The sequence below is a fragment of the Lupinus angustifolius genome, chromosome LG05 (genome assembly GCF_001865875.1).
Source record: "Lupinus angustifolius cultivar Tanjil chromosome LG05, LupAngTanjil_v1.0, whole genome shotgun sequence".
NCBI lineage: Eukaryota > Viridiplantae > Streptophyta > Magnoliopsida > Fabales > Fabaceae > Lupinus > Lupinus angustifolius.
Window position 1 is genome coordinate 18937367 of NC_032013.1, and position 21632 is coordinate 18958998.

At 33.8% G+C, this 21632-nt stretch overlaps 2 protein-coding genes across 7 annotated transcripts in view; one reads left to right on the forward strand and one right to left on the reverse strand.

The window, feature by feature from the left end:
• On the forward strand, nt 1231–5664 carry LOC109347971. Of its 5 annotated transcripts, XM_019588126.1 has the most exons (10): nt 1232–1594; nt 1640–1714; nt 1879–1949; nt 2126–2291; nt 2394–2470; nt 3043–3480; nt 3557–4075; nt 4164–4376; nt 4458–4610; nt 5275–5518. In XM_019588126.1, the coding sequence occupies exons 2-10, from the start codon at nt 1693–1695 to the stop codon at nt 5368–5370; spliced, it is 1755 nt and encodes a 584-aa protein (XP_019443671.1). In that variant the 5' UTR covers nt 1232–1594; nt 1640–1692; the 3' UTR covers nt 5371–5518. The 5 variants fall into 5 exon arrangements, with proteins under 5 accessions (XP_019443672.1, XP_019443673.1, XP_019443671.1 ...); XM_019588127.1 differs by having other exon boundaries at nt 1231–1714; nt 4458–4577; nt 5275–5664; XM_019588128.1 differs by having other exon boundaries at nt 1231–1714; nt 4458–4559.
• Nucleotides 15375–21632, reverse strand: part of LOC109347972 (nuclear-pore anchor-like) — a 36784-nt gene continuing 30526 nt past the window's right edge. For both annotated transcript variants that reach the window (XM_019588131.1, XM_019588132.1), the window contains 14 exons: nt 21266–21424; nt 21127–21180; nt 20530–20643; nt 20314–20391; nt 19876–20025; nt 19705–19776; nt 19067–19222; nt 18936–18989; nt 18729–18816; nt 18538–18605; nt 18316–18444; nt 17839–17943; nt 17534–17708; nt 15375–16804 (listed from right to left, as the gene is read on the reverse strand). In XM_019588131.1, the coding sequence (XP_019443676.1) occupies nt 15498–16804; nt 17534–17708; nt 17839–17943; nt 18316–18444; nt 18538–18605; nt 18729–18816; nt 18936–18989; nt 19067–19222; nt 19705–19776; nt 19876–20025; nt 20314–20391; nt 20530–20643; nt 21127–21180; nt 21266–21424 (2709 nt within the window). In that variant the 3' untranslated portion in view covers nt 15375–15497. The remainder of the gene's footprint in view (nt 16805–17533; nt 17709–17838; nt 17944–18315; nt 18445–18537; nt 18606–18728; nt 18817–18935; nt 18990–19066; nt 19223–19704; nt 19777–19875; nt 20026–20313; nt 20392–20529; nt 20644–21126; nt 21181–21265; nt 21425–21632) is intronic.

Here is a 21632-nt window from a genome sequence, read left to right on the forward strand (position 1 = left end):
AAATAAAATTGATAAAAAAATTTTGGGGAAAATCCTAACCAAAAGTAAAATAAAAATGAAAATAGTAATCTTGAAAGTTACAGATAATTTTCAATTGTATATTTTTGTATACAGACTAATGTATATTCTCATATTATGAGATAAATTAGTTTATTAGTTCACTATAAATGTGAACAAAACTTAACTTATTTCTTATATAAGGAGATAATTCATTATTTTTTGTGTTACTATACATTTATTTGGATACAATTTTATTTCTACTAAAATATCCATATAATTACGAGACTAACAATTTTGGTTTTATCCTATATTTGTCGGCTGTAATTAATCTTTAACAAGTTAAACTAAATCAAATTCCACTCAACTCATTTCTTTCTATGTGCATAAGTATGTAATTTGTTTATATTTTGAGCTGTTAAACACTTGAATTTAATTTAAATAAAATTGATAAAAAATGGAGAATTTTTTTATCAAAAGTAAAATAAAAATGAGATTATTCTTTATTCAAATATTATATATGTTTTTTTCTTTCAAATCTTGTTGAGAGCCTAATATAGGTAAACAAAACTCAACTTATCTATTATATACGAAGATATTTTTTTTATTTTATGTAACTACATATTTCATTGGATACAACTTTATTTCTTTTAAAATTTAAGTGTAATTGACAATATAAAGATTTATATACAATTAGTGCATCATTCACCATTTATATGAATTACTTTTATTTAAGAGAGATTCAATAATTATAGAAAATAAATGATGATTAAAAATAAATGATAATTGGTGTACTGACAATATAAAAACTATTACACTATTAATGTCTTTTTTTCTTAAAATATTCATTTATAATAATGAGACTAACAATTATGGTTTTATCCTATATGGTTCATTAAATGAACATCTATTACACCTATTGTTGGAGTCACACTTAATTGGACATTTTAGAATACTTTATTATTTAATTTAATACTTCTCATTTTGAATTCACGCGGTTAATTAATCGAGACAGATAAAGCAATTTTTCACCTTTTGAATTACGCGGTGAAGTTATCTGATAGGCACAGTGATATAAGCAAAACGAAAGAGGTAATATATTATTTTCATTCCTTTTTTAATTAATTATCAAAAATCATTAAAAAAAAATCTGATGACGTGGATCTCTCTCTACCGTTCCTTTTTTCCTATTTTCATAAGATGCCACTTTTCTTCTTTTTCTTCATTCGTTCATCTTCTCTCTCTATGTTGTGTTGTGTTCTGAAGATTCTCTCTCTTCCATTCGTTCACTAAGATCATTTTAAATAGGTTCTCTATTCAAACCAAAATCTTCTAACCACAAAAAAAAAAGATTACCGTGTTTTTCTCCATTTTCTTCTTTTTCCATCTCTCATTCTAACACCAAATTCCGATTTTTTTGTGATTTTTTCCAACACCCAGAAATCTAGAAACAAAAAACAGGAAAAATAATCCATACCCAGAATTTCTCTGTCTGTGAGTTCTTGTGGGGTTTATCTATCTTGTCTTGTTTTTTACTTTCAGTTTTTTCACCTGCCCAGTTGAAGATATATCCAGTTGTGTTTTTTGTTTTATTTTGGTCTTTAGAGGTTGAGAAATTATTTGTGATAAAAGGGGTTTTGAGATTCTTGTTGTTGAAATTATATAGCTGATAGTTCCTGGTCAAGTTATACTTCCATGGCTGCTCAATTGCAAAAAAGTAATTTCCTCTTTTTTTTCTGCTAAGTTCTTTTGTTTTCTACATATTTTGCATGGTTACATTTATTTTTTCTTTTGTTTTTGGTGTATTGTTCAAGGTTGGATGAAAATAATGAAAAAATGAGAGATTTTTAATGGTCTGAATTTTTTTCCTGCTTTTAACAGCTGCTGATGAAATGGATAGGAAGAAGCATCATGGTGATTCTTCAACATCTGAACTCAATAATTCCAATATGGTAATTCCCATTTCAACCCCTTTTGTTCCTTTTTTGTTGCATGTGATTTTTAAATATCACTTTGGCTATGGATTTCTGAAATTTTTAATTTTTAAACTGTTTTATTGGTTATTTATGTATGAAGCATGAAAAATCACATGTTTTTCTTAGTTATGAATCTGGATGTGTATGTTCAGGTTCCTTCTAAGGGTGCAAATTCTCCATCTGATGCAAGATCATGTGTATCATCTATAGGAGATGCATCTGGAAGTGTTAAAGAAGGGGATGTGGATCATGAATACCTTTCCACAGATCAAAATGTTCCTTATACTGCTGGTGGCTATTATGGATACTACTATCCAGGTTAGCTGCATCTGGTCAAAGACCCTTCCACCAATGGTTCCTTATTCATTTTCGGTTGATTGTATATTTATGTTTTCACTTCTTACGGTAGAATGGTCACAGGTTATGGTGCTGTCTATGGAGATTCAGACAGCCAAGGATACTATGTTGGTGCCGACGCAATGGATCTTCAGTATCCTGTAAGTATCCTTAGCTGTTTCATGGTTCGGTGTGGTGTTGATGTTTTTGTTGGGCCTTTCTATATGGTTGACTCATTGCATATCTGATCAATTTTGGCCATGCATGTGATGCCTATGTAAATTCATTGGTATTCTACTTTAATTTGATAGTTTGTCTTGTTCATTTTTCAATATTTTCATTTCCTGAAGTTTACGAGATTCATAAAAAATGTTTTGAAGATTAAAAAAGTATTTGGATTCATACACGAGTCAAGCAAGGCGTGATAGTCATTTGGGATCGGATTTGATTTTTGCTTGAATGTAACCCATGTAATTGGTTTCTTTTATCATATATTATCAAACATGAAAACAATATTATTGGTTTTTTAACTACCACTTAAGTGGCTGACATCCTTTCTTAACAACTCTTTTGGATTCAGGGAAAAAGTGGTTTCCTGACAGAAAGAAAAAGGATTTTAATATGTAGCACTTCATTTTCTTAATTTTGGTCACGGCACCGATCTTTTTAATGTTATCCTATGTTTATTTGATCTCTGAATACATTTTTTTTTCTTTCTTGTTGCTTTATTTAGGTCATGCAAGCAGATAATGGATCTTATGTCTATCTCATGCCAGGATATCAGACTGGCTACTCTTCATACTTTCCTCTGAGTCCGACAGGTGTTGATGGACAGTATTTGTACCCCCCTGGCTCGATCTTTCAACAACCCCTTGGTTCACCCGGTTATTTTCCAGCTTCTCTACCTTATGGCGAGTTTATGCCATCAGCATATACATGGGATTCGTCTCTAACCATGCAAGATGGGTCACAAGGAAATGGTTATAATGAATTGACTGAGAAACCGAGTGGTAGATCTAATTTGTCTTCACAGAATCATGCAAATAGCTTTGTGTCCAAGTCTGCACCTCCACCTAACCTTAGTAACCAATCCAAAGTGAAGGGTTCCTCGACATTGTTAGATGTCTCCTCAACTCATTCTAACCGCATCCAGCCAAAACATGTAAACAAGGTAAGCTTACTTCTGCATTCTGATGTTCGGTTTATCTAACATTCAACTATTCTAATAAGCTTATAATGTTTTTCAGGCACCAACTCTCCATTCAGATACGATAGCAAAGGGCTGCTTGCCCATTAACAAATTCTCCGCATGCAATCAAGCAAAGAGTGGATTCCTTTATCCGAATAACTTGCTTAATGTGAAATCAAACACAAAGGGTTGGATTAGTACTGATAAGTTAAAACTGAGAAGCAAGGTTGGTGGTCCACTTAATGAGCAGAATCAGGGTCCTAGAACATCTAATGCAAAAGGTGCGTCAATATCCAGAGGTAATTCAGCGGGAACCTTGGCTATAGATGGAAGTGGAATTGGTAGCAGCAGAATCAGAATAGATCAATATAACCTACCCGATTTCCCAACCAAATATGATCATGCACTATTTTTTGTCATCAAATCATACAGTGAAGATGATATACATAAGAGCATTAAGTACAATGTTTGGGCTAGTACTCCTAATGGCAATAAGCGTCTGGATAGTGCATTTCAGGATGCACAGAAGCGAACGGAAGACAAAGGAAACAAGTGCCCTGTGTTCCTTTTCTTTTCGGTACGCTGTAGAGTTCAATCTCCATTTAATTATTGACAGATAAGAATGATGCCCTCTCACTTTTTTCGTTGTAATTTATTGACTTCAGGTCAACGCTAGCGGTCAATTTTGTGGAATAGCTGAAATGATTGGACCGGTTGATTTCAATAAAAGCATGGACTTCTGGCAACAAGATAAATGGAATGGATATTTACCTGTCAAATGGCACATTATAAAAGATGTTCCAAATCCTCAGTTACGGCATATAATACTTGAGAATAATGATCACAAGCCTGTCACAAATAGTAGAGATACACAAGAGGTCTTCATTTTTCATGTTTTCATTTTTCGTCTGTGATTTCTTCCGTATGCTTACTGTTGTCTTGTATGTTTCCACTTTCAGGTGAGTTTTCCACATGGTGTTGAAATGCTCAACATTTTTAAGAACTATGTGGCAAAAACATCCATATTAGATGACTTCGAATTTTATGAAAGCCGGCAGAAGGTAATGCTGGAGAAGAAAGTAAGACAATCCATGCCCCATACCAGTGAACAAGTATTGTCTTATACTGCCATCTTAATACAAAACTCTTACAAAGTTTCCCACTTTCCTTTATATAATTGATATTGGTGTCTGTGGATAAGTGAGTGCATGTCATAATGGGACCAGATTGGAATAATTCTATTTGGAAGAGCTATAATTGTTTTGCAATATTTTACATCTGCCAAGTACTGATAAGATTCTAAAGTTGATACTCTTTACAAAATAATTGGGTAGGGATTTCATATGCAAATAGCTCTTTAAACTTTGGAGCATGTTATACTATTCTTTACACATCAGAATAATAATAATGTCTGGAGGAGCTAGAATTATTTTTGCAATATTTGATAAATGCAAGTGGTATTAAGATTCTAAAGTTGATGGATATGGGAATTTCATAAACAAATAAATCTTTTAGACTTTGGAGCCATGTTATGCTATTCTTGACTTTAATATTATTCATAATGTAAGTTCTTTATTTAATTATTATAAAATGCTTTAGTGGGTGAGCTTGGCGCAACGGTAAGGTTGTTGCTAACAAGCCTCTCCACCTTTGAGGGTAAGGTTATGTACATCTACCCTCTGTAGACTCCATTAAGTGAGAGACTCGTGCACTGAACCACCCTTATTATGAAATGCTTTAAATCTGTACTTACATATTATCTAATTTTGTTGGCAGCACATAGTTGAATTAAGGACTGCACTTGAGTCAATAGATCTATCAACTACCAAGAACAAGGAGGATCCCAAGTTGGTTGAGAAAGTGAAGGACTGAAAACAATGTTTGGTTAATGATTTTGCTCAGGACCCTGCCATATCAGAAGTGCAGTACACACTGCAATCTGGACTATAAAGTAAAAAGTGCTTATCAAATTAACAAATTGGAAGTTCTAAACAAAATTCTTGTTGATGCTTTAGAAGGAGAAAAAACAACAAAAGAATAATATCATCCATGGAAATTAAATGTTGGGTGGGTTCCAAAATTGTACAAAACTACAGAAGTTTTAGAAGTGGATAGACAAGCTTATTGGTATTTATCCAGTGCCATGAAAGCACATGTCTTTTACTTCATTTAGTTTATATTTTTAGTTTTGCACATATATGTTAAGTTTGGTTACTTGTTATTGGAGTGTTATTACATTCTCTTGTAGTTGACAAATTTAACATTATAATAAATATCATGAAAGGGACACCTCAATAGTAATATGTTGAAAATTATGGGATTCTAATGGATGATAGTGGAAAATTATTGGAATTGGATACTTGTAATCATGCATTATTTAGATAGTGGCTACCCAAAGTTTATTTTATTTAGACATAAGGTGGAGTCTAAGATAAGACCTTTTTACTTAAAAAAATTTGTTAACCGATCATGATTTCATTGAAATTTATTTTTTATATGAAGATTTCACCAAATGTAAAGATTTTGCAATTTAATATGGTAATTGTTCATTTAATACATAACTAATATAATATTATTAGAATAGGGGAACTCATAAGTTAAGAGCCTTTTCTAGAAAACAAATTAATTAGATATATAAATTAGAATTATTTAGCAAGTAATTATTATTCTATTAGTTTAAATTATTATTAAAAAACCTGGAGCCTTCTAAAAGAGGGGCCTAAAGTCATTGCCTTATTGACTTGGCCTTACACAGGTGTATTTGGAGTATATTATTACATGTTTCCCTAAGGTTAGTGTTTTGTAATTTGAAATTGAGTGTTGAATTTGCATGGATAACCATAAGGGGTATAAACATTAAAGAATAAAAATGGAATGTGACATTTGACATGTACCCAAAAAAGAATGAAATATGATCGGATTATATTTCAAGTGCTACTCAATGTATTTTTTATTTCTATCGTTAGAAAAATAAAATATTAATTAAATATATATTAAAATGAATAATAAATATGAGATACATAAAATAACACACATTCTGGACAGCTCAAACACTATTTAAAAACTAAATGTGTTATATGATTCAATTAATGATTGATTTATAAGTAACGTGTTATATTTTATTGAGTAAATTATACTGATATTTCTTAGTTTTAGTGAAGTTACACAAATTTCCTTTTTCTTTTTTCTATCTATACAAACCACCCATAATGTATATACATGTATTATACTGACTACCCATATATGACAGATAAGTATAACACAAATGTGATAAATATAATTAAGTTATACAAAATATAGTATATTGTAGAGACAAATCGAAATAATATAATAGTCAATACATCTCATTATTTTTTATTAAGTATACAAAATATGGGATACAGTAAAGACAAACTAAAATAATATAAAAGCTAATACATCTTCACTATTTTTTATTCATTATATCATATATTATAAAAGTCATTTAAATAACATATATCCTTAGAATTTGCATTATGTACAAAAAAACAGTTACTAATACATTTTATAATAAACCAAAAATAATGAAGTATTTTCTTCATAACATATACATTAGGGATCACCCGTATAGTTGTAAACAAGAAAAGATGATTCATGTAATTTCAGGTGTGAATATAATCAAGCGATACATCATTATTAGTTAGGCTAGACTTCCCGCAATGTATTTGGTCTGATTTGATACCTTGTTATGGGTACTAAAAATGTCACCGACAAACTAAATATACATAATCTGTAGTGTGTCCGTGGAAGGCTGAAATGGATAGTGGCAAATTAAATTTTGTTGTCTTTCAAAATGAAGACATTTTGAAGAATTATGAGACTCAATTGAAGTTTGATTTGATTGCACGCATCCTCTCTGCTCAAACTGTTCCCCAATATGAATGCTATGATAATTTAAGTTTTCAGAAACAAAAACAAAATTATCAGTCAAGGTTATAAGCCGGAATTTTAGTTCTGCACACAGTTCCAGAATTATTCGCTCAAGATTATTCAATCCCTTCTAGAAGTTTTAATATTAAACGTTATTCACCCAATTCCAGTTTAATAGTTAATAAACAATATAAAAATTGAATACAATTTAATTAAAATAGCTCTCTTTAATGTATACTGAAAACTAAATTAAAAAAATAAAGAAATATGTGATGAAAAAGAAAAATTATAAATAAAAGTATAATTTAAAAATAAAATATAAGTATGTGTTGAATTTCTAAAATATTAAAAGATATGGAATAAAAAAAAATTAAAAGTTTCGCAACACAAAATATCGTATATATTTGAGTTCATTTAACTTGACATTTATTATTAATGTTTTGTTAGTGTGTGGAAGATGTGCTTAAAATATATGTATAGTTTGATACCTTGTTAGTATAGTTTGATCATTAAAATTCATTATCAAATATTAATAAAAATAAATTATATAATCTAAAGTAATAAGAGGGTTATAATATATGTATAGTATTAATTAAAAAATAAATTTATGAAATCCAACAACACCTAGCAACTTACTATTGTGAATTGGTCTTCTCGTACTAGACTCTCCAGTATTGAAATTGATGGGAAATAAGATATTGTATTTTCTAATTTGTTTTTTAAAAAATAACTAGAAATTTGGACCATTAAAAATTTGTTTTTGCTATTTGTCATGATTCACTGAATATCGGATCCTCCAATACTAGAGAAGATTTAAACCCCTAATACTAGTAGCTAGGAGTGAACATGATCAACCCTACTTGTTCAATTGGTTTGGCCAGATCATGACTGTTTCCGAATCTTGTCGGTTTCATCAGGTATAGGTTTGGATAAGGACATATATTTAAGATCGAGTAAGGACAAGTATCATGAGTATTTTTGCCATTGAATATGGAACTTGATCAATTAAAAAACTTTGCCTGCTAAACTAGGATGGTAATGATTAATATTTTTTCTTGAGACAAAACACATTAGTACTTTTTTAAGGACCACCGACTCTTCAACTCTTTCTAAAACTCATGGTACTTATTTTCTCTCAAGAATGAGTAACGTAATTTCAATCTTATTTCCAAGGTGCTAAATGTAATTATACTTACTGTTAACTTAAAAAATAATTTAATATTTATTTGATAATACTATTGGTGGTATTGAGTTAGGCATAAGAAAATGGATAGAAGATCTCAATTCGGTGAGAGTTCGACTAAGATGGAGGTTGCTTGGTGAAATGAAATGTTATTTGTAAAACAAAAAATGATGGTGCTAGTTGTTAAGACTTAAGAACATGACTTGTTTAATGAGAAAATGAGTCTCTTGATAGAAAAGAAGAACAAGAACCTGAACTGGTTCTTGGAAGAAAACTATGTGAAAGAAAATGAAAGATATGTGTGAAAGAGAACTCAATTTGAACATTATTTGATTGATGTGAATATACACTTGCACCTTCCAAAGAGAAGGAAAAAGCTATTTATAGACAACTAAAACTAACTAACTAGAACCTATCCAACTGACCTATGATAAAACATAATTAAAATAAAAACCCATGTGATTAATACATGAAAACAAGAAAGATCAAAGTTTCTTATTGCAAAAGTTATTGTTGCTATTATGGCTAGGGCTGCCAAACTAGTTTAGGTCAAGACTGCCAAGTTGGTCTTGAAATGTTGCTTGTAGAGTAGAGTGGCCAAATGGTTAATGCCTTGGACTAGAATGCCCATGAATGACTTGGCCAAGAGACCTATGAAAATCTCGGTCATATGGCCTAGACACCTTGGCCTTGTTGGGCATCATGGCGTTGCTTCCTTGGTCAGAGTCTGACTTGGTCTTGCTAGAAATCTTGGCCTTGCTTCCTCGGTCAAGTTGGCAAGTTGATGTGTATGCTTGACATATGTCCCCCCCCCCAAGTTGGGGCGAATATGTTGAGCAACCCAAGCTGGGAGTGAATGAAGACATAATCCTTTGGCCAAAAGGCCTTAGTTAGAGCATTTGCTAGCTGCAAATGAGTATGAGCATGCATTAGTTTAATCTTACCACCGACATATTGCTCTCTAACCGTGGGACAATCTATTTCAATATGTTTGGTTCTTTCATGAAAAATGGGGTTAGAGGCAATATGCAAGGCATATTGATTATCACATAATAACAATGCAACTTCAAAATATGAATGTTGGAGATCTTCCAGAAGGTAATTGAGCCATGTGAGTTAAAGCCATGACCATGTATTCAGCTTCACATGAGCTTCTAGGAACAATTTTCTATTTCTTGGATTTCCAAGAGATTAAGGATCTGCATAGGTAGATGTAGTATCTAGATATTGACTTCCTTGTGTCTAGGCAAGAAGCCCAATCACTATCACTATAGGCTTTAAGTTGTACATTGGTATAAGTAGGGAAGAAGATGCCTAAGGCAGGAGAACCTTTAATGTATCTTAGAATCTGGATGGCTGCTTGGCGGTGTAAGTTGTTAGGCATGGCTATAAATTGAGCTAGTTAATAGACATAGAAGGTGAGATCAGGTCTTGTATTTATTATAGATAAGCCTACCAACTAGTCTTCTATAGGTAGGAGGGTCAGTACAATCACCATTATTGTCTTGCTGTAAGTGAGAGCCATGTGCCATATGTGTGCTTGAAGGTTTGCAGCCAAGCACACCTGCATCAGAAATGATTTCTAATGCATATTTTCTTTGATTCATGGTAATTCCAATGTGGTTTCTAGAAATTTCAAAACCAAGGAAGAATTTCAGGTTCCCTAGGTCCTTAATCTTGAAAGTATGATCTAACAAATGCTTAAGGTGGTTGATTTCACTAAAGTTGTTCCCTGAGAGAATTATATCATTCACATAAACAAGGACAACAATTACAGAGATGTTAGATTTCTAATGAACAAACAAAGAGTGGTCTCCTTTGCACTTTCTGTATCCATGCTAAATTAGAAAATTGGAAAGTTTAGAGAACCACTGCCTACTAGCTTACTTGAGGCCATATATGGATTTCTCAAGCTTGAACACAAGGTTGGGAGTATGAGTGTGAAGACCAGAGGGAGGGGTCATAAAAACAATCTCATTAAGGTATCCATGTAAAAAAAATTTATTAACATCTAATTGCTTAAGATGCTACTTGTGAACAGAGGGTAAGGCAAGCAAAAGTCTAACTGTGCCAATCTTAGCAACATGAGAAAAAATATCTATATAGTCAATTCCTTTTGTTTGTGTATAACCATTTGCCATAAGTCTATCTTTGTACCTTTCTATACTCCCATCTGCTTTATATTTAATATTAAAAACTTATTTGCATCCTATAACATTCATGTCATTGGGTAAGGCAGTAAGGGTCCAAGTATTATTGAGTTGCAAGACTTTTAACGCAGCAGTAATTGCATCTTTCCAATGAGGATATAAAATTTCCTGAGCATAGCTCATAGGTTCAATGTGAGTGCTAATAGATAGAGAACTCTAGATTTGTTACTAGGAGTTAACTGATTATAGGATATGTAAGATGATATGGGATACTTAGAAGAACTATAAGGATCTATCTTGCTTACAAGAGCACATTGGTAATCCTGTAGATAAGGAGGCCTATATATCCTATGACTTATCCTATTGTTGCTAAGTTTGGAGTTAGTGGGCTGTGAGGGAGAGGTGTGATCTAAGAGAAAATCAAAGCTTATGGTCTCAAGACTATTGGTGGCTTGAGCTTGTGGCTCGGAATGCAATTGGGGAATATGAAATAGGTCCTCATAATGAGTCACAAATAAAGGGGGATATGTATTGTTTACCTCATTGCTTATGTCAGGCTTAGTCTTATAAATGAAAACAACCTCATGAAAAACAACATTCCTAGTGATTCGTAGGGTTCTAGTGGATAGATTGAGAACAATATAACCCTTTGTTCCATCCTTATAGCCTTGGAAAACACATTTAGTAGATCTAGGATCAAACTTAGACCTAAAGTGACTTTTTGTGCTAGCATAGGAAAGGTAGCTAATCACTTTAAGGTGTTGTAAGTCAAGAAGTTTACCATGTAAAGTTTCAAAAGGAGATTTCCCATGAAATTCATGTGTAAACAAAAAATTAATAACATGAACAACATGAATAATAGCATATGACCAATATACCTTTGATACCTGACTTTGGATTAGCACAGATCTTGCTACATTCAATAGATGTTGGTGATTTCTCTCCACTACTCCATTTTGTTGTGGAGTATAAGTACAACTAGTTTGATGGAGAATTCCTTCCTAGAATAGTATGATTCCATTAAGAATATCTTGCCATTATCTGTTCTTATGGTTTTGATTCTTTTGGAAAACTTATTTTCAATTAAGGTGACAAAATTTTGTAAAACATGTGATGTTTCACATTTATTTTTCAATAAAAAGATCCAGGTGAACCTTGTACAATCATCTATTATTGTTAGAAAATACTTATGTTCATGTATAGAAGTTATGGCAAAAGAGCCTCAAATATCAGCATGCACAATATCAAAACTTTGCAAAGATACATTTTTGCTTAATGGAAAGGAAAACTTCTTCTGTTTTGCCTTATAGCATACATCACATATATTGTTTTTATTTAAAGTAATGAAAGGAAATTGTTTCTTAAGGACATTCATACATTGTTCAAAAGTATGTGCTAGCCTAAAATATCATAGTTCAGTGTTACAAATATTATTTTCTTGAGTGTAAAATGAATTTACTTTGTGATGAAAAGTAGCAGCTTTTAGTACATATAATCCCTTGATGATCCTACTTGTACCAATCATCCTCAAAGTATTTTTGTCCTGAATTTTACAAAATGATTCATTAAAGCAGATGATACATGAAATATCCATGGCTAACTTAGGAATAGACAAAAGATATATGAAAAAGATGGTAAGTACAATACATTATGTAGAACCAAGTTTTGCAAGATAGGTATGGTGCCAGAGATTCCAGTCATTACTTGATTTCCATTGGATAATTTTACCCTTATTGGTTTAATTTTGTAATATGCTGAGTATAAGTAGAGTGGAACATATGTGATCAGTTGCTCCACTATCTAAAATCCAAGATAAATTTTAAATTTTGAGGTATACTTTTAGGATTACCTGGATTTTCCTCTTCATAATGTATTGTAGCTGCAGAAAGAATGTTGCCTACATTTCCAACATTGTGATCTTCATGTTTTGATGTGCTTGTCATGGGATTATTCTATTGAAGCATGTTCACTAAGCCATGGTACTTTTGTTGGTTAAGTCCAAAGATAGTATTATCTTGATCACTCTTGTTGTTGCTCTTCCTTTTGAGCCTCTTCATTCATAAAATTGATTGAAATGGAGTTCACTTGCTCACTTCATGTAAATTCCAAGACTTGATCCCTATTTGACAATCCTCCTTTTCTCCAATTGTCTGCAATTGTCATTGCTTTGATTTCTAAATCTTGCCCATATAATTATGTCTCTTATTGTATGATCATTGAAAAGACCTTGCTTTAATTTGATAAAGGCTCAATAAGCATAATCTGAGACCTTACCCTAGAGTATACATCATTTAAGACTTTCAAAAATATAATAAATATGTTCTCATCACTGTGTTTCTTTGTACATATTTCAGTAGTTCATATAGATGTGTCTGTGCAGTTGCATATGAGCAATGGTGTAAGGTTGTCAAATTCATCCCATAGGGACTTGATTTCTATGAAATAATTGTTGATACTTAATTCATCTTGTTTGAAATTTACCAATGATTCTTGGAGCTCAACAATTTGAAAGAGGTTCCCGTTAACTCATCCCAAACTTCATATGCTTTCTTTATTCAAATGATGCTTTTTGATATTGAGGGTGAGACTGACTTATTGATCAAGGATATGACAATATTATTTGTTATTTCCCAAGTTGGGTAGATAGGATCTATCTTGAGGGGCATTCTAATGGTTCCATCCACAAATGGCAGCTTTTGCTTGGTGCTAAGGCTGACCTTCATGGCTCTTGCCCAATGGCGATAGTTTTGTCCATTTAGCAGAGGTGAAATAAGAGCCACTACTAAGTTCTCTGATGGACGTACATAGTATGGTGAGTTGTTATCTTGTATGAATAATGTCATCTAGCTTGGTGTATTACTTGAAGGTGTTAATGATGCCATTAAATGTAGCAGAGCTCTTTTGTACAAAAGAGCTCTACCATATGAGAAAATGAGCCTCTTAATAGAAAAGAAGAACAAGAACCTGAACTAGTTCTTGGAAGAAAACTATATGAAGAAAATGAAAGATATGTGTGAAAGAGAACTCAATTTAAATATTGTTCGATTGATGATGTGAATATACACTTGCACCTTCCAAAGAGAAGGAAAAAACTATATTGATAATTAAAACTAACTAAGTAGAACCTATCCAACTAACCTATGATAAAACATAATAAAAAACTCAAGTGATTAATACATGAAAACAAGAAAGATTAAAGTTTCTTGTTGCACAAGTTATTGTTGTTATGGCCAGAGCTGCCAAACTAGTTTGGAACAAGTTTGTCAAGTTGGTCTTGAAGTGTGGCTTGCAAAGTAGAGTGGCCAAATGGTCCATGCCTTGGACTAGAAGGCCCATGACTGACTTGGCCAAAAGACCTATGAAAATCTCGGTCATATGGCCTAGACACCTTGGCCTTGGTGGACATCACGACCTTGCTTCCTTGGTCAGAATTAGGCTTAGCCTTGCTAGGCATCTTGGCCTTGCTTCCTCGGTCAAAGTCTAGCTTGGTCTTGCTAGGCATCTTGGCCTTGCTTCTTCGGTCAAGTTGGCAAGTTAATGTGTATGCTTGACATTTGTCTTGTCCTGGTGTGGAGAGTTGCTTACTGCTTAATCTTGCAAATGGTTTTGGAGATTACTTGTACACATGATCATGATTCTAATTGGAGCAAGAGTTCTTCTTGGTGGTATTTGTGCAATATGGAGATGCTATGCTGTTCTTTGTAATGTGCATAGCTAATCGAATTTGGAGAGGGAATAATACAAAAAATTGGAGGACAAATGGTAAGGGATATTTTCACAAGGTTGTATTTGGTCCTTGATGCTAAAGGAAAATGCAATAAGGCATTGTACAAATGTTGTATTCAATTGGAAAACGTTTCATGGATGGTTGCCAAAAAAATATAATTTGATTATGAGAGTTATGCAGGTAGAGTACTGTGTCTTTTGTGCCAATAAAATTGAACCAACAACTCATTTATTTATTCAATGTCCCATTCTATAGGGTATTTGGAAGCATATAGTCAATTGCTCGTAAGGGAATTATTTTCAGGAATGAAGGTTTCGGTGTGGAAAGATTGATTGATATCATTGAAGTAAAATTTTGACATGGTTTATTAATAGAAGTTCTCTTAAAATATCATTTGCTCACTGCTGTAAGAATTCAGTTTTTGCATGTCTCAATTACCTAATTCATGATAACTTTTAACTTGGAAACATCTAGTACTCTATTGAAATAAAAATCATTTGCTTATAAAAGTTATACGTTAATATATATGTGGAACATTTTAGCCAAAAGTATAATCATTTGCTTCTACGAATAGGGCTACCTGTTAAGGAATCAAGAAAATATTATGTCATTTCCAACATACACTCTTTAAAATTGAATCTTCAAATACTAGACATCAATTTTTTCAACTGTCCAAACTAATAAATTGAGTAAATTAGAAGATAAATACTATATGAATGTTTACTGTACTTTTTAGACCATGTCGTGACCACGTTTACTTAATTGGTACAAATGATAATCATCGCCTAGATGTTGGGTCTAATTACTGAAGACATTTTAATTTAGGTTTTAACAATGACAACTATTACTAATAGAAAAAATATCAGCAAAATGAAATTCAAATGTCAGATAAACAAAAAGAAGGCAACATCCGAAAGAAAGGGGAATTGAAGGACAATAAAATTGTATTTACAGTAGAACTGATCCCAATTTACAGCTAAATATTAAAAGACCAATACCAAGTCAAATAATTTCTTTAACCATCTAATTATAGACGGCGGAATTTGTTGATTCAGGCATTGCCAGATGGTGGCGCTCTACGTCCACCTTGACCGCCTCGACCCCGAAGAACTCGGCCACGAGGAGATGCTCTTCCACGACCTCTACCAGCCTCTCTCAACTGAGCCCTCTGTCGGGCTCTCTCTGACAAGTTAATGGTTGTTGACATACTAGGTGATGTCTGCTGCTGCTTTGTATCTTCTGTTTCAGAGGTAGTCCCTTGCTTTGGAACAGGCAAGTTGGTTTTTGAGGAACCAGTTTCTGCAGCACTACCTGTCAAACTGCTCTCACCTGCAACAGGTGCTGGGTCGGCAACCTGATCACTTTCAACTACTGTTGGGTCAGTAACATCAACAATTTCCTCGACCATGTCACCCTCATCGATCTTATCATCCATTGAACGTTCAGGAGAAATCTCGCCAGCCTCTAGAGCTTCATCATCAACCCTGGCAGGAGAAGGTTCAGGGCTTGCGGCAGGCTCCGATTGACCTTCACGAGACTCTTGGTTTTCTGCGATGTTAGATAAATCACTACCACCTTCAAGATCTCCACTGTCTAGAAACATTTCTCCCTCTTCTTTCTCACTACCTGGTGCCAATGTTGACTGTTGGTTGTCTGGCTCGCTGTGATCCCCATGCGCATCATCAGTCACCACTTTTGTTTCAGATGGTTGGTCCAGATTCTCTTCTAAAATGCCGGTTCTGTCACCATGTAATTCCTCTTGACTAGTATCATCCATGTGCTGTGGATCTTTGGATTCCTCATCCCTCTCTACAGCAATTTCACCATCTTCATTCTGAGCTTCACCAGCTTCCTCATTTTGGCCTTGTCGTAATTCACCCCCATCAAATGATTCTTCAGTGATTGGATGACTTCCAGTGAATTCTGAAGTTGCAGCAGGTTGTTCTTCAGCACTCACTTCAGGGGACTCTGATCCTTTTGACTTCTTCAAAACAGGTGCAACTACATCAGAGCTCTTCTCACCAAGTGTGGCTGATTCTTCACGTAATTCAGAAGAGGGTGTAGGAGCAATGCGTTTACGAGCTAATGGTTGAGACGATAGAGCAGCACTGCTTTGGGATTCTGTGTCACCAGAAGGCCCAGGCTTTCCCCCAGGTCCTTCAGCATCAGACATTTCTGCATCACCTTGTGGCTCGTCAGGCTTTACTAGACGAGGCCTGACCAATCTCCTACCTGCTTTACGGGCTTCAACACCAGCTCTGGGCAATGCAAGTCTCCTCTCACTATCTACCGTGGGTTTAGGTGGTAAACTGCTTTCTCCAGGGGCCACCGCAGGGGGCTGAGCATGGACTAGAGAACCTGCATGTATAGGCATTCCATAATATATACAGGGATATAGGATTAGCTTACATAGAGAACCTTTCTATGTAACATATTCTGTCCACCCTTTCTATTTGCATCTATAGCTGCAATAACTTCGCACATGTGAACTAACTGAGGTATGTTTGTCTGAGACACGGGGTAATGATGTAGTTTTGAGACATGCACCTAGTATTAGTCTCTGTTTGCTACATATCATATTTTGGACTTGTATGTGCTGTATATAATTGGCTGGAGTCCATCTTATATGTATATATTGCTGAACAGAACAAGACTATGGACAGTAGCTCACCAATGCAGTACGACTGACTTTAATTTGAGGTATTACATTATGGTTGTGTATGTTGTTATTTCCGGTTGATTGCTGGATTAATTGCTTGCCACAAACAAAAATTGAATACTTAAATAGGAGTTCGAGCTTGAGGACTCTCAGAATGAGGTAACTGTTACATTATAAATTAAGGCTTGGAAATAATTTTAATATAACTAAGGCTTGGAAGAGAACCAAATCTGAAACACAACAAGACGGGAGAAGGGATAAATAGTTTACACTAAGCTTAGAATTGTGATTGTCTTTGGCCTACATAATCACTAGCTCATTAAGGTATAACCTAAGGGGACAATATAGGCTAGGTTGCAGTCATATTAGGTGCTCTTGTTTTTCAACAATCTTCATGTGCACATTATAAGCAGAGTTAATAAAAGCACCTGTAGCAGCTGCTGAACTGTCTGGTACTGTTGATGCATCTCCGACATTTCCCCGACCACCAAGCTCAGAAAACATTGACTGAGATTCCTTCTCAAAAATTTCAACAGCAGATATATATGGAGCAACAAAGTCATCAACACTGGATCCAGAAAAAAGTTGAGCCGCATTCGTTCCCTAAGAAAAAGATTACACAGAAAATATATTCAATAGCACAATGAGAACAGCTATGCTGAAAATAAATGACCAACAAAAATAAAAGTGATAAGAGCATGATCATAAAAAAAACATTGTTTTGCATCATCACCTCAGGAAGATTGCTCAGATCAATCTTAAGCTTTTCGACTTCGTTGGATAACTGTTTCAAAGACTCCTTATGCCTCTCAAGTTCATTAATAAACTTGGTTTTTTCCTGAAAGAAAATAGATTAACAAAAGGACTGAGGGAAAATGACTATCAAGTCATAGGTAATAAAGACAGATGAACACTTAAATAATTATCCAGTAGGTGGTATGAACATAGGACTGCATCTAAGCCTCACTAAATTACAGCTCGAACTCAGGATTTCAAGAAAACAACTTCAGTGTCCGCCCCTGTATGTGACCCTGATTAAAGTGCTGTACCACACAACCAAGCAATTCACTATACTTCTATCTACTTTCTTTCTAAGTATTTTAATGTCTTAAGACCATATTAAAAAAACATGGTTGTAGGACATGTAGCTCTAGCCAAGGAATTTTTAAGACGTGATAAAACAATGTAATTGAATGGAGGGAAAAAATACCTGCTCAACATTGTTGTAAGAATCCTTTATAGCCTTTTCAGTCTTCAGCCGTCTGCTTCGCTCGACGCGATTGTCTTCTTTCTCTTTCTTTAACTCATCTCTTAGACGCTCCAGATGTTTTTCCAGAATCTAACAAACAGAAATAGCAACACACATCAAGATACAGGATCACACATCACCAAAAAAAGAGAGGTAAAAATTTGAAGATAAATGCAAATGAACCTGTATTCTGGTGTCCTTTTCCTCCTTCATTGCACGTTCACCAGTTGTATCACTGGTTGACCTTTTGGCTGATATGAAACATCAATTTTTAAAATAAATTACAGCAACAAAGAGAAAAATAGGCAGTAATTATTGGGGCAAAAAGAATACAGGGGGGAGGAGGGATTGGAAGAAGAACAGGCTATTATTACATTGTTTGATTTCGTCCAATTGCCTAGCAAGTTGCTGATTATCTTTCCCCAGCTCTTCCTTTTCCCTCGACAAAACATCAATTCTCTTCTGTAAGAATGGAAAAGGAAACAAAACAGTAGTGTGATTATCAACAAAATATAATCTGGAATACAGTTACCAACAGGGAATAATACAATTAATTTTTATGAATAAGAACTTATGTGCACCTTAAACTGAGCCAACAGTTTCCTATGCTTCTCCGCCTCCAGTTTTAGGCTAGCCTGTTCAATCAAACAAAATAAAACAAATGTACACACAAAAATATTTCCGAATTGTTAAGATAGAGATATGCCTGCACCTCAACATGCAGAATATCGTTAATTCTCTTCTCTTTCTCAGTAAATTCCAATCTACAGTTTGAAAGGTCTTGCTCTAGACGGGAAACTGAAACCTGCTTCTCCGACACAATTTTAGCAAATTCCTCTATCCGGGCATCCTTATCTCTTAGTTTATCCTGGTAGATAACGTGCATAGAAGTTAAAATAGACAAACCAAATAAGATAACCAAGCAATATTGTATTGCTAAAAAACAACATTAAAAAGTATTATAAATGATTTATTTTACTAGCATACGACTCGTATTGGATAGCATCTACACCCTACCTCTGTAACTTAATTAGTTGTATTCAGAGTTATGAACATGTTAAGAAGTTAAATGCAACTTAATGACTAAAATAAACACACCAGCTTAAGTAAGAAATGCATCGCAAGATACAATTTGTACACATGATGAACATAATAGAGAACTGCAACAGGAACATCTAAAGTTTTGAAGATATATAATAGGAAGAATGTACTTTACAGGCCAAACATTATGAAGGGATTGACAGACTTTGACAATAAGAAGTAACGGAACATAGAAGATCAATTGCCAGACGCAAGTCTGAAAGAGAGACCTGAATATAAATTCGTATGAACAAGTATTATAAATACAACCTGCAAATCTCTAACAAGTTTTTTCACTCGATCATAATCCTCCAGGTCAACATTTTTACTCCTTTCCATCAACTGAAGTGAAATGAAAAGAGTTAGAAAAGGAATAAAGATGGAACAAGAACACAATAAAACGTGGTAATAAATTCAATTCAGTGTTCCGAAAAACAATACCTCAGAAACCTTGTGATTAAGATGGTCTTTTTCCATTTTTAGTGCTTCAATTTCATTCTTACGACCTTCCAGCTCAATTTCTTTTTGCCTCAGAAGATTCTCAAGATTCTCTATCTCAGCTCTTGCCTTTTGTGCTTGTTCACATGATTTCTAATATGAAATCAAGAAAGTTATGATATTAGTGATAGGGAAACGCTACAATGATGCAACAGATGTTACCGATATATAAAAGTCATCTGCCATAAACCGCATGACAGGATATTACAAAGTCAACACAAATCAGTTGATGATGGAGATACATGTAACACAGTTTGTCAATAGAAACACCCAGGAGAGACAAGAGTACTAAGAAAGTACTTTATATCTAGACCATTTGCATACAGCAACTTTAATGAATTTATTATATTAAAATGGGAATTTATAATTGACATCTAGTACCTGCCACTCCTCAAAATTGTGCTTATTTTCTTCCCTGAGCTGCATATTACTCTCACGAAGTAAATTCATTTCTTGAACCTGCAAAATAATTTTGAAAAGCAGGTCATTATTTGATTGATCATAGAAGCTGTTAAGAAACCCTTTAGATTGAAACACATCAGCTTGTTATGTTATCATTAACCCTATCATAGATAACGGGAAAAAATAGATCCTGACCTGGAGCTGCAATGCTTTGAATTCTTCTTCAGTGAACAAAAATGATTTTGATTTTGCACGCTCAGCTTCTAGTTTTGCATGTGCAGACTCTGCTGCCTTCAGAGCACTCTCAAGCTATAGAGGAAAAAGAGATTCAAGAAAAATATGCAATTAAAAACACAAAGTGAGAGTTTCTGGAACAATCACAAGAAACTGAGGACAAAAATCAATTTCAGTAATTTTAACTCCAACTATTGAGCAGGGAACCTCTCCCCCAACAGGATAAAATATGATGTCTCACAAAAGTGTATTACTTCTTGGGATTTCATAAAAAAATAGAACAATTATTTTATTCAAATATTTAATAACAATATTTTCTTCACTAAACATATAAAGTGCCACATGGGATGGGACAGCAGATTTCATGTCTTCCCCAACACATGTACAACAAAAATAAAGTCCTTATATCCAATTGAGTTTCAAATGCATGCTGCATTTATTGTTAATGAACCCAACAACATCAATGTTGATAAACGATAATATTACTCACAAAAGACTAATGTTCATATCATCATATGTCATGTTACAAAAAATACATCAAAGAATTTACAATTCTACCTGTGACTGTAATCGCAGTTTTTCCTGTTTTAACAATGAAACTTCTGTTTCCGCCTGTGAAAGTAGAAAAAGGCATTAGATAACGAGATGGAGATGCAAATGCCAGAAAGGGGGAAAATAGCCAGACAAAGAAATTTACAATTTCTTTTGAACGTCGAAGATAATTAATCACATTCTGAAGGCTGGCATCACCAAATAAATCTGCACTACTGCTTCCAGATGAAACACCGGCATAACTACGCTCCTTCTCAGCCCACCGAATGTGTAAAGCATCAAGTTGGCTATGCAGTATTTTATTCTGAAGAACATTGATGATATTGTTAGTGTAAAAAAATTAATATAATCATAGCAAGAGGAATAACTAAGTGATTGTGAATGCTTCATCCTTCACATATTCAACCAATGATGGACATCAGTACTTTAAAACCCATTGCAGAGTTAATCAAATTACAATAAAAATTTGTGATCATTAAGGAAGCAATCACATAACATAAAAATATCATAAT

Bases quoted from the DNA above. Each gene is read 5' to 3' on its own strand.
- LOC109347971 (XM_019588125.1), top strand. From the start codon at position 1,693: ATGGCTGCTCAATTGCAAAAAA. The intron at 2,292-2,393 runs GTTAGCTGCATC...GAATGGTCACAG, and splicing joins TTATGGATACTACTATCCAG to GTTATGGTGCTGTCTATGGA. The intron at 2,471-3,042 runs GTAAGTATCCTT...TGCTTTATTTAG, and splicing joins CAATGGATCTTCAGTATCCT to GTCATGCAAGCAGATAATGG.